Below are 14,862 nucleotides of genomic sequence, written 5' to 3' on the forward strand. Positions count from 1 at the left end.
ATTATCCTCCCTGGGCTCCTTTTGCCCCCCCCCCCAGTTTTCTTGTTCTTCCTAGGATATACCATATATGCTTGCCTCAGGGGATGTGTATAGGAGGAGTGTTCTCCCTAGAACACTCCCCAATTTTCTTCTGGTCTCAGCTCAAATGTCACCTTCTCAGAGAGGTCTGCTTTGGCCATCCTACTTCAAATAGCATCCTCTCCCTCCTTAACATAACACCTTACCTTGATTTACTTCTTATTGTCTTTGTAAATTTTATATGTTATGTGTTTATATTTCTTTCTCCACACCAGGTGTGAGTTCCTTGATGCAGAGCCTAGGATATAGGAAATGTTCAACGAGTACTGGTCAAATGAGTGAATAATAAATTCCAGGGCTCATTTTGCTGGACTAGGCAGGACAAGGGGATCAAGAAGGAAAGGTTATACTTATTAGGTACAGGACTGACCCTGAGTGTGATAAAAATAACTTCTATTATTTGAAGAAGAAGGAGACATCTCTCTAGTCTTCTGTCTTTGAACATCTCCCTTGTAGATGGTTCATGAGCCTTTTCAAAGTTGGGCTTTGGGGACAAATTTTGACTTGCTAGGATGAACAAAATAAGATGAACTGTTGCCTGCCTTTACCCCTAATTTGCCTCCCTATTTTTCTTTTCAGCTGCTGTATCAGGAGTGGGCTCGCTATGGAGTGTTTTATAAGTTTCAGCCGATTGACCTCATCAGGTAAGTTGTAGAAGGAGACTTTTGAAAGGATGTTCAAGATGCAAATCCTGAAATACAGCTTGTTAACCCCTTGAGTCCCTGGGAGTCTGTTGTTCAAATGGAGGGCATCTGCTTTTTTAGGGTGTATGATCCTCTTCTCTGTGTCCCATGGATAAGAAATGGAGACTGTTCAGTACAAGATACAATTGATTGACATCTCGTGACTTCTGTCTTGAGATTCTCAGCATTGTCTGTCTTTTCTTGCCTCCTCTTTGAGAGTGGAAGAGCTGTCTCTCTTATTTTTTTCCCTTAAACTTGTCTTAGGGAAATGCTTGAGCGAAGCAGAACCTTGGGTGATGCCCAAGTGGTCACAACATTGTCTAAGGGAAGGGAAGATCTGGAGGGTCAATGGGAATAAGCTGCCTGGTTGGACAGGGATTGTGTGCTTTTTATAGTTTCTCTAGAAGGGAGGAAAGACTGGGTCCCGAAATCTGTCCCTTCACTGCTTCCCCAGAATGATGTCCTTTTGCTGGCTCCTTGGAGATAGCCCTAGCTTCTCTTGCATCTTGATGAAAATTCCTTTGAAAGAACTTACTAAAATGTAGTAGGGTCACCTCTCCTAAAATGGGTCATTGCTCTAGGAATCCAATATTCTCCTAGAGGTCACAATCTTCCCTAGCTGGAATGTTGGGTGGCAACACTGGGAAGTTGGGAGGTGCTGGGCAGAGAGTCTGGAAACCTGGATTCTAGTCTAGATCTGGCCACTACGTGCTGTGTTTTTTTTTGGATCGGCCACATTCCTTCTTTGGTCTCCAGGGTCCTCGTGGCCAAAAATTGGGAGGTTGAATTGAGGAAACTATGAGGTAGCTTGGTGAACAGGCTAATTTGGAAAAGATGGCAGACTGAGCTTACAGGAGGATGTCTCATGATTGACATAGTGTCCTCTCTGCCACGTAGTCACTTGTGGCTCTTTTAATAATCTAATTAGGCAGTCTGCAAATACTGAAAGAATTCCTGGCTGATTGCCCCTGGGCTGGAATTGTGAGAGGGCAGCCTCCAGGAGGATTGAGTCCAGAGGGAGAAATTCCAGCTTCTTGGATGAAGAAAGCAGCACCGGGGCCAGAGTTTGGGCAGGCTCACCTCCTACGCTAAGATGCAGTGGCCCTCCCAGGGAACTGGGAAAAAGCAGGTGTTTGTTCCAGCTGAAGACTTTTAATGCAGTGTTTGGGTCTGAGAGCAAGGGTGTGGGGTGTCTGTGCCTGAGGCTCCTCACCCAGCAGGTTTGTTCCCTGGCTGCCTTTTTGCTACATGGGCCACCTAGAACGTTTTTGGGGCCACACCAAGGCAGCTTCCTTCATTCTTGGTAGGCTTTGATCTTTTCCTCTGGATCTCAAGTGGCCACCCACCTCTGTCACCTGTTTTGTCCACTACCCATTCCTTTTTTAAAGATATGAATAAAAAAAAATAAAAATTCTCTCTACCGGAGAGCCCTATTTTTCCCCCCAGAGATTTCAGGTGATTTGCCTGCCAGCTAAATGAGGAATGGTTCCAGGATGCATTCAGTTTTGGCCACCAAAGCAGCCTCACCTGCTAGGGAAGAATTGACCTTGGAGCAGAGCCCTGTTCTGGGGCCTGATAGGTTTGGAGAGCTCAGATCTGTCTATACGGGGCACAGAGAGCTGGAGTGGAGCTGGAGGCTGTCCACAGGGCCTCGTAGATCAGAGGCTGAGGTGCTCACACAGCCCCTGGGCAGGGCCAGTGGGTTGCTGGGCAAGGAAGGGAAGGCTGAGCCTGGTTGGGCAGGAAATGAGGACTGAACACTGGGTAGTGTGTATGGGGGTGCTTAATAGGACAGGTTGTTGTGGTCTACCCCGTCACATAGGGAACTTTCTGACCTCAAGGAGCTACTGGAACAAGAAGTGATGGCATTAGGGAAGGTATGAGGGAGAGGGAAAGAGCGGGGGCTATAGGGACATAGGAGGGTAAGCTGAGCTAGGAACGTCACCAGCAGGTGCCCAGAGTCCTCATAAGTAAAGGGAAAACAGGTGGAGCATGTGGGAAACAGCTCCAGATGGGATTCATCATTTTCCTTTCTGCCCCCAAATGGCCCCCTCTTGCCTTTTGTGATTCTGTTGAAGGCCTCTTCTCCCTCCTCTGCATCATCACGGTGGCTTCAGGACCTTAGTGATTCCCTCTCTTTCTCTTCTCACTCCCTAATCTGACTCCAGGTCTTGCTGCACACTCTTTCTTTCTCCTGCCTCTCCTCTTCCTCCTTCCCCCCACCACCTGGGAGGACTTGCTCAGTACACAGAGCCCAGTCTGCAGCTCCTCCTCTGGGCCACCAGGAGCTCCTCCTTGTGTCTATTTTACTCCATCGCTACTTACTAATGTGATCCGTGCCCATGTAGAAGTTGCATTCATGTGGTCCCTTTTGAAAGATGGACAGAAGCAGGGGAATCTTAGACAGTTGAATATGATATTCATGCAAATGTCTGGTCACGGGGTATTTCCCACCCATTCCCTGGGGCACTCTGTTCCTCATTTTAGCATTGAGATACTGTTTCTTCTCTGGAGCCCTAGTGCTCCTCCCCTGTGCTAGTTGCTTGGCACATTTAAAAACTCTTTATACATTAAACTGAGGTGTGGGATAGCTGGAACAAATGGTAGTTCCCTTCCAAATTTTCTAAGGAATCTCCGTACTGCTTTCCTCATTGGTTGCACCAATTTGCAGTCCTATCAGCAATGTAAGAGTGTGCCTTTTCCCCCACATTCTTGCCAATACTTATTGCTGCTTGTATTATTAATAACTGCTATTCTGACTGGAGTGAGATGTGTGGTATATATACATATACAATGGGATATTACTCAGCATTAAAAGAGAATAAAATCATGGCATTTGCAGATAAATGGATGGAGTTGGAGAATTCATGCTAAGTGAAGTGAGCCAATCCCAAAAAACAAAGGCTGAATGTTTTCTTTGATAAGTGGATGCTGATCCATAATGGGGGTTGGGGTGGGAGCATGGGAAGAATGGAGGAACTTTGGATAGGGCAAAGGGGAAGGAGGGAAAGAGAGGGCACATGAAGGTAGGAAAGATGGTGGAATGAGATGTATGTGACTCTACTTTGTGTACAACAAGAGAAATGAAGAATTGTGCTCCATTTGTCTATTGTGAATCGAAATGCAGTCTGCTGTCATGTATAACAAATTAGAACAAATAAATAAATTAATTTTTAAAAATATTTAAATTAAAAAATAAGACTCTTGCAAGAGCAGTTGACACCTTTGGCGGGTAGGAGGTCTGTCTGCATGTTCTCAGCCCCAGGACTAGCTATCCTTCAGCTTCTGTAGGCCTTAAAGACTAACCTTGAATCTTGGGCTTTGGGGCTTCATTTCTGGATGATGAAGGTCAACAGAAGGGAGGCAAGATGCCCTTCCTGCACCCCTCACCCCTGCCTCTCCTAGCTGCACCATCATTCCTGCCCAGCAGGCTGCACTGTGAGACTGCTGATGAGTCTCATCCAGCCCAACAGGGCTCTCCAGTGTGTATCCTGTCTTTTCTCTAGAAACTTTGGGGTCTCTATGCCTTGGCCCTGTGTGTGTGTGTGTGTGTGTGCGCGCGCGTGCAAGCATGTGTGCATGTGCATGCACACACACATGTGTGTGAGAGAGTTGCCTGAGAGTTTCCTAGGGAGGGATCTAGCAGGGACCCAGGTTATGAATGCAACCCAACTCAGAAGATCCCTCTGGGGGCTTTTAGCCTGTAGTACTTGCACCCTGGAAGAAACAGTTTGTAAATTAGAATATAGGGAAATGGAGGGAAATGGCTCTTCCAGTCCCTCAGAGAGGATAGAGAGTCTTTATAGCTAGCAGAGTGAGTTTCTGCCTGGCTAATGCTGTGAGAGCCTTTTATTTTCTGGGAGAACCTGGGGAAACCTGAGGTTTGTATAAGTCTGATTTAAATATTTCTCAGTGCCATGACTTATCTTTTCACTAAAATTAATGTCTGCTCAAAGGCTGATTTTTCTTAGCTTACAGGTTTTGTTATGGATAAGACAAAATAATAGACTTTATCTTCTGAGTTTGATTTAGCTCCTGACTATAGTTTGCTGAAACTGATATATAAAACTTTAAAAAAAATTTTTTTTGCCATGCATGGTGGCACATGCCTGAAATTTGAACAACTCAGGAGGCTGAGGCAGGAGGATTGCAATTTCAAGGTTAGCCTCAGCAACTTAGCAACTTAGTGAGACCCTCTCTCCAAACAAATTATAAAAAGGACTGGGGATATAGCTCAGTGGTAAAGTTCCCTCTGGGTTCTGTTGCTGGCACAAAACTAACAACCCCACAAACAAAAACACCCCCAAATCCAAAACTTTTTAATTTTATTTTTAAGCAGCTGAAACTGCCTGCTTGTGACAGGTGGGAAAGAATGGGTTCTGAAAGTCTGCTAGGTTTTATCGGATCTCAACCTGTCGACTCTGGACAATTCACCAAGGGAATAACGAAGGGGGGACATTCACTATACCCAGCCAGGATTATAGTCTGGAGAGGGTACTGACCCTTGCTCATTCCCACCTTTAGGGATGCTTGGTTCATGAGTGAAGTTTCCTACAGTTAAAACCAGGTTTCAGGAATGAAGCACATGCCACATCCATGGGGCAGTCCTGAAGTCTTTTAGAAATGTCTCAGCTTGAAGCCTTGGAACATGGAGCAGGCTCCATGTGATATCTATGGAGGGATCATTTCAAGAGACTTTGGGTGGACCCCTGTACCCGTTTTGTTACTGGTCTCCACCATCTTAAAATTCCATCCCTCTCCAGCTTTGCTCTGGAGAACCTTCCAGAACCCTGGCCTCATGGGAATTGGCTCTCCCTTCTATTGCCAGCCACAGGTCATTGTTTTTGCCAGTATTCTCCAAGATTGCCTTCCGCAGGCTGTGTGACTTGATCCATCGCTCCTGGTCTCTGGGCCCACGTCCACCCTCCTGAAATGCGACCCATCCAAATCTCTTCAACAGGGAGACAGGGGAGGCCACATTTTCCCCAGGAGTTTTCCTGACAGTCTTTCTTAGGAAGGACAGGCCATAGCTGATTTGGGGGAGGGAATACAGAGAGAAAAATGTTGATTGAGCCACGATTAATTATTTCCTGAGCCCTGCCGCCTTCTCCTGGATCCATCCTTGGGATTTAGAAAGGTAATTCAGGTTAATGCAATGAACAAATACTGATGCTTACAATGAGCAAATACCTTTGCTCAGAAATATGGAAGGTACACAATTGGTTAAGGTGGAGCCTATGGTTTTTAAGATCTAGCAGTTATGTAGGGAGACAACTATGTGCAAGACTGGATGAAGCAAAGACTATAAGGACTGTAATAATGGACAAGTGTAATATTATGGAGTCACAGATGAAGAGTATTTGTTTCTAGCAGAATAAGGTAAGACTTCCTGGCAGAGGTGGCACTTGATTCAGAAATATCACTTTCTGCAGGACTGAAGTCAAAGAGTGTGCCTTAATTGCCACTCTGAATTGCCCTTTCTAAAAAAAATATTTATTTATTCTAATTATGTATATATGACAGAATGTATTTTGATTCAGGGTACACAATTGCAGCACAACTTTTTATTTCTCTGGTTGTCCACCATATGTGCCCTTTATGTGGATTTGTTTAGCTTAATACAGAGGGCAAAAAAATCATGTCGACCCCCAAACCAGATCCTACTTTTCTGTTGTTTGAGAATGGTTAGCTCAGGTATTTGACATGCAGGGTTTTTTTTTTTTTTTTTGTAAGGATTCTGTGCCTCCATGTCCCATGACCCTTGCTCTGTCCTGTGAGCTAGCAGGGAGTCCAGGCTTGGAAAGAAGGGAAGCTGGATCCTCAAGAGGCAGCTAAAGAGAGACTACATGGATCAGCACCGTGGCTTTTGATTGGTCTTTGCATTTGAGGGTTGGATTTACCTGGGAAATGTCTTGCAGCCTGGGAAGAAATAATAACTCATGAGTCTGAAGAATATCTCTCTGAGGCTATGAAAGCAGAACAGAGTAAAACAACAGCTGGTCAATATGAGGCAGAAACAAGGATGAGAATGTTCTGTGCTGGTATATTCAGGTCCATTTTATAGCTCAGGATGCAAGTTAGACTGTCAGCTAAATCTAAGTGTAAAAATGTCTAGCAAAGTAGCCTTTTCCCCATTGCCTCCACTGACTCCAGTTTGTACCCTTTCATGGGGAAGGCTGTTGATGGTTTTTTTGATCAATGGACACAGGAGTGGGGTATGATGCTCCCAGCTTTAAGCCAAAGACTTCTGAAGGTGGTCTTCTCAGCCTCACAACAGCCTTCCATAGATGGGGCTCCTGTTTTAGATCAAATTTTTAACCTTCCTTCCTGTAACGTCAGCCACATGGTATAGATATTGTATTCCAAGGCACCAACAGGCTATGCGCGTTCCCCATAGCCACCCAGCATTCCACGGACAGAGCTGGAAAGAAGGAGCCATCCGAGTCATCAGCTCATTGCCTCCTTGACCCTCTGTCTCATGTCCTATTTCCCAGAGACAACGAGAAGCTGATGTTAGTCTGAAAAAATTGACAAGTTATAGACTTTGGCCTTTGGGTGCAATGAACGTTCAGTTATCCAGAACCCCTAGGAACAAACCATGGCATCATAAAAGTGGGACAAACTTTATAGGTCAGAAAGTTCAGTGCCCGTCTCTGGAATGAAGGAATGGAGGATTCTTTCCCCAGTTTCTGCTTGATTTTTTTTTCCCTTGTAATAGAACCTTATTTCACGGACAGCTGTTTCTCTGTTGGACACATCTAGCCACTAGGAGGTCATGGAGAGAAGGAGAACTTTGCTGATTGCCTTCCTTTCTTGGTTCTACTCCTGCTTCCTGGAGCTGCATAGAACAGGAATACCCTAGTCAGCTTCCCATCACTGTGACAGCATGCCTGAGATCAAGGGAGAATTTTTAATTTTGACTCATTATTTCAGAAGCTTCAGTTCATTTGGCATGCCTTATTGCTTTGGATCTGAGGCTGCACAGAACACCATGGTAGGATAGAAGAGGCTTGTTTATCTCTACGTGGCTGAGAAGCACAGGAGGAGACAGAAGGGGCTGCTATTCCAGTAGGCCCTTCAAGGGCACATCCAATGACCTAACTACCTCCCTCTAGGCTCCACCTCTTAGAGTTTCTTTCATGTTCCAATAGTGTCACAGGTTGGCAATCAAGCCTTTAACACATGGGCCTTTGGGGGACACTTCTGAACCATAGCATTTCATCGCCAGATCCCAGGAGCTCATGTCTACCTCATGATTCAAAATGCATTTAGTCTATATGGGAGATGGTGGAAACTTGAAGAGGTAGGACTTAGTGGGAGGAAGTGAGGTCATTGGACGATGTGCCACTGAAGGGGTTGTTGGGATCCCAGCCTCTTCTTTCTCTCTCCCTTTGCCTTCCAACTGCCATGATGTCTACCTTGCCACCGGTCCAGCTTAACATGGACAGAAACCTCTAAAACTGTGAAAATAAATCTTTCCTGTTTTAAAATGGATTATTTCAGGTATTTTGCCACAGTGAAAAAAAATCTAACAGAAGCCCGTTGTACAGGTCAACCCTTTAAATATTTAAAAATGTTGATCGTGTTCACGACAGTTCTGATTTACTTAAGCTTTCTTTCTTCTACCCAAACACTCCTGGGCCTTTCAACATTTCCTCATGTCACACTGGCTCTTCTAACAGCCTGAGCAGTGGGATCATCCTCCTGGGGACCTACTGGTCTGGGCACCTAAGAGGAGGAGCCTGCACTCCCCTCCCCTCATGTTTGGAAGCCAGTCCATGTTGTGAACAGTAGACACCATGCTGGGAATATGGAGACTAAGTATGGCCCTCCTGTCAAGGAGCTTGATTTCAAAGGGGAATCTTCAAGTTTGTAAGGGACTACTGGGATTTTCTGGGAAGCCCAGAAAAGTGAAGCGATAAACTGATGGAGAAAATTTGCAAAGTGACTGTAAGATTGTGGAAAAGACCATGGGTGAAAACTGACTCCCAAACGAGTGCTCTGTGATGATGGGCTCAGGGGTATTGGCAAAGATCATGGTGGGAGGGTGACTGTAACTCTTTCTAGAATCATCCATGGGATGTCTTGTAGCATCACTGGTCCTTGAAATTCTCAGAAAACGTTTTGGAAACCAAATTACAATCACATCACTTAGTGATTTTCCAAGTTATGGCAAAGTCTCATGTCCAATTTAGGTCATTGCTCCTAGAGAAAACTGCTGGACCGTAAATATTTCACAGAAGGAAAAGTCATATAGTTGAAGACTTGAGGAACATCCATAGCGACAGGCTAATACAAACTCTCGACTCTAGGAAGAAAGTGGGGAAGGAGGAGGCTGATGTTTGTTAAATTAGAAAATGGGTGGAGGGACCATGTGTGTCTTCTTCAAGCCTCGAGGTACCTGTCTCAGGAAGTTCCTTTAGGCTAGCGGTGGTGGGTCAAGAATGAGAAGAACTCAGTTTTAGCTCCAGCTTTGCTTCTGGTTGATGTAATGTCCGGGGCGAACCATTCTCTCACAAGTCTTAGTTTCCTCAGCTGTCAAGTGGAGCCTCTAACATCTGTCCTACCTCCCACAATAGTACCATCAGGAATAAGATGAAGGGTTGCACAAATGTTATGATGGTGGCTGCAGGTCTGGTTAAATGAGCTATTATTTATCTATTCTGCTGGGGGGGATTAAATATTTCCTGAAGTGGAAGAATTTTATACAGTTCTTTATATGTACTTCATATATGTGATCCATATGCTCTATAGCAACCTTGCAAAGTGACCATTTCCATTTTCCAGATAAGGACAAGGTGCTCAGAGAAGTAAAGTTTTCCCAAAGACACAGAGAAGCTTATCTGAAATTCAAACCAAGTGTTGCCAGACCCAGGGACTTTATTTATTTATTTATTTTTTAATTTCCATTGTTCTTTGTGGCTGAAGGTGCTGCAGAGCCCTGCCCAGCTGTTGGCAAGCTACCTGAGTCTCCAGCTCTCTAGTGTTTATTCCTTTAATTACTGATCTCCTTGGGCAAACTGTGGTATGGTCACTGGTAAGCATGGTGAATTGACCATAGTCAACCTTTGCTATAAAAGGGGGTCATCTTTATGAACATTCCTCTTTGTCCTTAGCAGGAGTAATGTGGCACTCTCAGGGCCATGTTTTTGATTTCTCATTTCTTATGATGTTTTTTTCCCCCCTGACTCCTTCTATGCTATGTCAGGTTGTTAGCTGTCTCCTCCTCCTCCTCCTCCTCCTCCTCCTCCTCCTCCTCCTCCTCCTCCTCCTCCTCCTCCTCACCAGGGATTGAACTCAGGGACACTCAACCACTGAGCCACATCCCCAGCCCTATTTTGTATTTTATTTACAGACAGGGTCTCACTGAGTTGCTTGGTGCTTGGCCATTGCTGAGGCTGGCTTTGAACTCGTGATCCTCCTGCCTCAGCCTCCTGAGCCACTGGGATTACAGGCATGTGCCACTGCATCCAACTCACTTTCTAATTTTTGTCAGTGGAGTAGCTCTCTTTCAAGCTCTGCTGCTTTGTCTAGGTTGCAGCTTCAGCAACTGGATTCCCAGGCCCGTTAGCTCTGTGTACAAAGTAAGATGCTTCCACAGCTGGTCCCAGAGCCTGGCTATTGCCTGGTGTATTGGGAAGGGATCTACCTGTGCATGGAAAATGTCTTCTGAAGCACAAGAGGCCTCAGGACAGTATCAGGATGAGCACGATACAACAAAATACTTTCACTGTCAAGGACTGTCCTTTGCCCTCCTTGCTTATTTTGGGAGGTCCAGCCTATCAAAGATTTTCTTTTCTTAAAATAGAGCTCAGAGTCTATTAACAATTCGAGAGTCAGTCTGGGCATTAAGGGCCTCCTGGATGCCAAGCTTTGTACTGGGTGTCCAAGCCTCAAATAAGAGGGAAATAGAGAGCTGAGGGTATAATGATGGGACACAAAGTTCTCATAAAAGAAACCTTTTGATGTGGGTCACCGAGCTGTAAAGTGATACCCAACAGGGAAATACAAAACTGTGCACGGCAGTGCCGGGGCAACATGGTGCAAGGTTTTGAAGGCCTTAGTGACTGGCTTTGGTGTGGTTGATTAGAGCAAAATGACCCAGGTGAGTTTAAAGTAGAAAGCAGAGGTTTAAAGGGTTTGAGGTTTGCAGCAGAGGTTTGAAATATGGCTGGGGGATTTGCAAGATTTGGGTTAAAGCACACTTGGTCGGGGGATATCAAATGGAGATGTTCAAGAGTGGACTGAGGCAGGAGGGCAGAGGAGAAAGCACTGAGGCTGAGGGAAATGACTGGAGGACATGTTTGAGACTGTGCATGGGAAGGGGGCTAGACAAAGGGATAGTGATGATGGAGAATAACAGAGAGGCTTGCAAGTGGCCACTCTGGAATTTAGGCAGATGGCAGAACAGAGGGTTCCTGGAAGGTTCCCAGATGTCCAGTGAGAATGAGTAGGCCCATGGATGTTCTTCACTCACACTCTTTCTGGGAAAATTCTGGGCAGGTCTTCCAAAGCCTGCTACACTGCCTCTCCCTGATAGTCTCATTCCTCCATAAAACCTCTCTGCTGTGGGATGGCAGGTGCAGTTCTGTCTGCAGAAGTCAAGGACCTCAGGTAGAGCTGAGGGACTGATCTTGCCCTGGAAGGAGCCCGGGGACTGGCATTGGGTTGCATTACCATGGACACGGCCCAACTGTTTGATCCCGTGAGCCACTGTTTTGCCACGTGTCTCTGGAACCCCTGAGCTCCCCGCTCCTGCTAATGATATTCCCTGGAGTGATGTTCTCCACCCACACCACATGGGTCTGTAACCAACATAAACAGAAAATGTCTTAACACATTGAATAACATCGGCAGAACACACGTTACAACAACAACCGCAAGATAGCTAAATTTAATTAGCCCGGCACGCCCAGGCTTTTTGCACAGGCACATGCCTCTGTTTTAGAAACGGAAAACCACAGCATTTTGTGGGTCTGGAAGTCACAGACATAAAAAAGAAAAAAAAATTTGAAAAAAACTTCAAGATCTGTGCCTGGGAGATTGCTGTTTTCCAGTACCTTATTGGGGTTATGTCAAGGTACTTAAAAGATGTGGACAGTGGGTAACTGCTGGGATTGCTGTCTGTCCTGGCACACTGGTTGGCTCAGATGAGGTGAGGTTTGTGGACCTCAGCCTTAGTCACTCATCCTGGAGATGGGACTTGGGAAACCCTCTTGAGGACTTGGGCCTCAGAGTCGTTGGCATCACTTCTCCACTTTCTTTCTTGGAAACCATATTCAACTGAATGTAGTTAAGAGAGAGAGAGAGTAGGTTGGAGGACCAAGATTTTGAACTTTTTATTTGATCATTTTAGTCAGGAGGAGAGAGGGTAGGAGCAATGGCATAATTTCCAGCTGCCATCAGTTCTAACAAAATGGCACCCATTCCTGAGATCAATGTTCTGCCCAATCCTTAGCCCTGGGGCAGGAAGTCAAGCTGCTCTGAAAGAGAGAAGTAAATCAGCCATTTTTGAAGGGGGTCTGTTTGCCCCCCTCAGGGGACACTGGGTCCCTGGAAAGCCCCCACCTGATAGTTCATGTAGAATTCTCTCACTGTGGTTCTGTCCCTTTCAATTTTGTTCGGTCTTCAACGGGGTGTTCTGCTTAGCAGGGTCTGCTTCCACTTTTGTCCAATACTGTGAGTCCGTGTCCCATTTGGATAAACTAACTCTTCTCTGAGGGTTTGACTTTGGGGAATGAAGGAAGTTAAGACCTCAGACAGTCCATCAGGTAACCAGAAATGTCAGGAGCATGTCTTTGGGGCCAGTGTGAAAGTTAAGACAGAGTTAAGACAGAGCCCCCAGACTTAGTCCTCTCACTATTCAGCTGGGATGAAACTCAAGTGTTTGGGGAAAGAGCTTTAAGAGAATGTAGTTCAGTTTGATTCAATATATTTATTGAGCACCTTCTCTGTGCCAGGTACTCTTTTAGGTGCTGGAGTTACCGTGTGCACAACATCAATATGTGCCAATCTTGGGAAATTAGATAATTTAACTTCTAACTTGGGACACTTGTCCATGAAAGCTAATGCTATGGATAATGATGCCAAATATACTAGTTAGCTATTTTCACATAAATACTGTAGAATAAACCTCCCCAGAGTCAGCAAGCTTACAACAATAGTCATTGATTTTTTTGTTCATATGCTTAGAATTGAGTGGGAAAGCTCTGTTCCAATGTGAGAAGGGTTTAGCTCTAGGATTCTGACTGTGTTTAGTTCTCCACCAGGCTTCACATTCTGCTTAGATGAGCAGCTACCTGGAGCATGGTCCTCCCATGGGAATCATAAAGGCACAGGAAAGCAATGGAAACATGCTATGTCTCTAAAGACATATGCCGACATCCCATCATTAGCATTCCATCAGCCAAAGCAAATCACATGACTAAGCATAGTCCATGGATCTAGGATGTATACTTAAGTAGAGAGGAATTAACATTTAATGAATGCCAATGCAATTTATCACACTGCAACAACAGGTGCAAGCCAGGACTGTCCCAGGAAATCTGTACTTGTGGCCTATCCTGGTTGACCTCAAGGAACGTATGATCTAATAGAAGAGAGAGAATGTATAGTTAATCCTAAGTGTGACACAGGTTACCATAGGGGGTAAAGGAGTATACTGGGAATACAGACAGAGGGCAGTCCAATCTAGTTGGAGATGGCCCTCCTGAGGAAGTGTCATTTAAATTAAAATTTGGTAGTTGAGTCAGAGCAAAGATGAGTTGAGCAAAGATGAAGAAAATTATGATAACAGGTACAGTTAGACGATACTATGTGGCAGGCGGTGTCCAAAGACCTTTGCATTTGCTATGTCACAACAACATCTTGTGATAGATACTATTCTCATTTTATAGAAGCGGGAATTGAAACACACAGAGGTGATTAAGTGCTCTGAAGTCACATAGTTTGCAAGCGCTGGAGATAGGATCTGAACTTTTCAAGTCTGGTTCATTACTGTGTATACTGCCCTACTGCTGGCGGAGGGAGCCTGGGAGCTGAAGCATAGCCCTGCTGGGGAGGGAAGAAGAGACAGGGGGTTGACCATCTTGGGGACTGGTTAAAGGATTCTGGAAATCATTGGGGATAACCCTGTGGGAAAGAGTACCTCCTTGAAGGATTTGGCTCCTGGAGGTTTACATGTGCCGGTGATGATCTTGATAAATTTGCCTTTTGCTTTTGAAGGACCTGAAGGTGTTCTTTGGGGGGCACTGGGAAAGAACTGGGATTATACTTTATGTGTATAACAGATGGAGGGGTCAGGTCTGGGGAGATGTTCTCTTTCAGAGAGGACAGTCTGGACCTCCAGATCCCCTTTTCTCTTCCTATTCTCACCTCTCCACATCCCAGCTCACCCACAGGCTCCCTGGGTTGTGATCCAATGCTCTGAAGCATCTCCTGCTGTTCATCAGTGGTGGTTGTGTGAGTGGGGATGTCCGTAACCATCGGTGAGACACTGTTTACTCCACACACCTCATGGATCAGTTCTACCTGACAATGTACGAGTTGTCAGGAAACCCTATTAGCACAATCATTGTCATTTTCAAGATGAGGACACTTTAGCACAGAGCAGAAAAATCTCTTTCCCCAAATACTAGTAAGTATGACACTAGAGCCCAATACCTTCCCTGATTTGCTCTACTTTCAGGAAGGACGACTGCTCTGGTGAGATGCACAGACTATGCCCTGAGGAGGGGTTGTGGGAGCATAGGGTCAGACATTCAGATGTGATGATAGTGAAGACTCTAGGAACTTCTAGGACAAAATGGATCCAGTTCCTTAAGGGGGCATTGCCATGGATTAGGAGAGATTAGGAATCTTGGGTCTGAGAGCATTCTTGAAAGTCATTTAGACACCACCCCTGGGCTTATAAAAAAGGGGAATTAAAATCCTCTAACAGAACTCAGAAGGCTAGGACACAGAGGCATCATGTCTAAGGTAACTTCCAAATGAGGAATCTCTCACATGTGTCCCTAGAACCTGCTCAGATTTAATGCCAACAGTCTACCTGGGAGGTGGATGGAGGGGTTAGAGGTAGAGCCTACTCAAATAAGTGCAGACA

At 45.3% G+C, this 14,862-nt stretch overlaps 1 protein-coding gene across 2 annotated transcripts in view; it reads left to right on the forward strand.

Annotated features, from left to right (window-relative positions):
- Ano2 (anoctamin 2) overlaps nt 1-14,862 on the forward strand; it is a 331,044-nt gene that overhangs the window by 109,798 nt on the left and 206,384 nt on the right. For both annotated transcript variants that reach the window (XM_026403278.2, XM_077798741.1), the window contains one exon: nt 658-722. In XM_026403278.2, the coding sequence (XP_026259063.2) occupies nt 658-722 (65 nt within the window). The remainder of the gene's footprint in view (nt 1-657; nt 723-14,862) is intronic.

The sequence above is a fragment of the Urocitellus parryii genome, chromosome 5, assembly GCF_045843805.1.
Source record: "Urocitellus parryii isolate mUroPar1 chromosome 5, mUroPar1.hap1, whole genome shotgun sequence".
In the NCBI taxonomy this organism is placed as follows: Eukaryota; Metazoa; Chordata; class Mammalia; order Rodentia; family Sciuridae; genus Urocitellus; species Urocitellus parryii.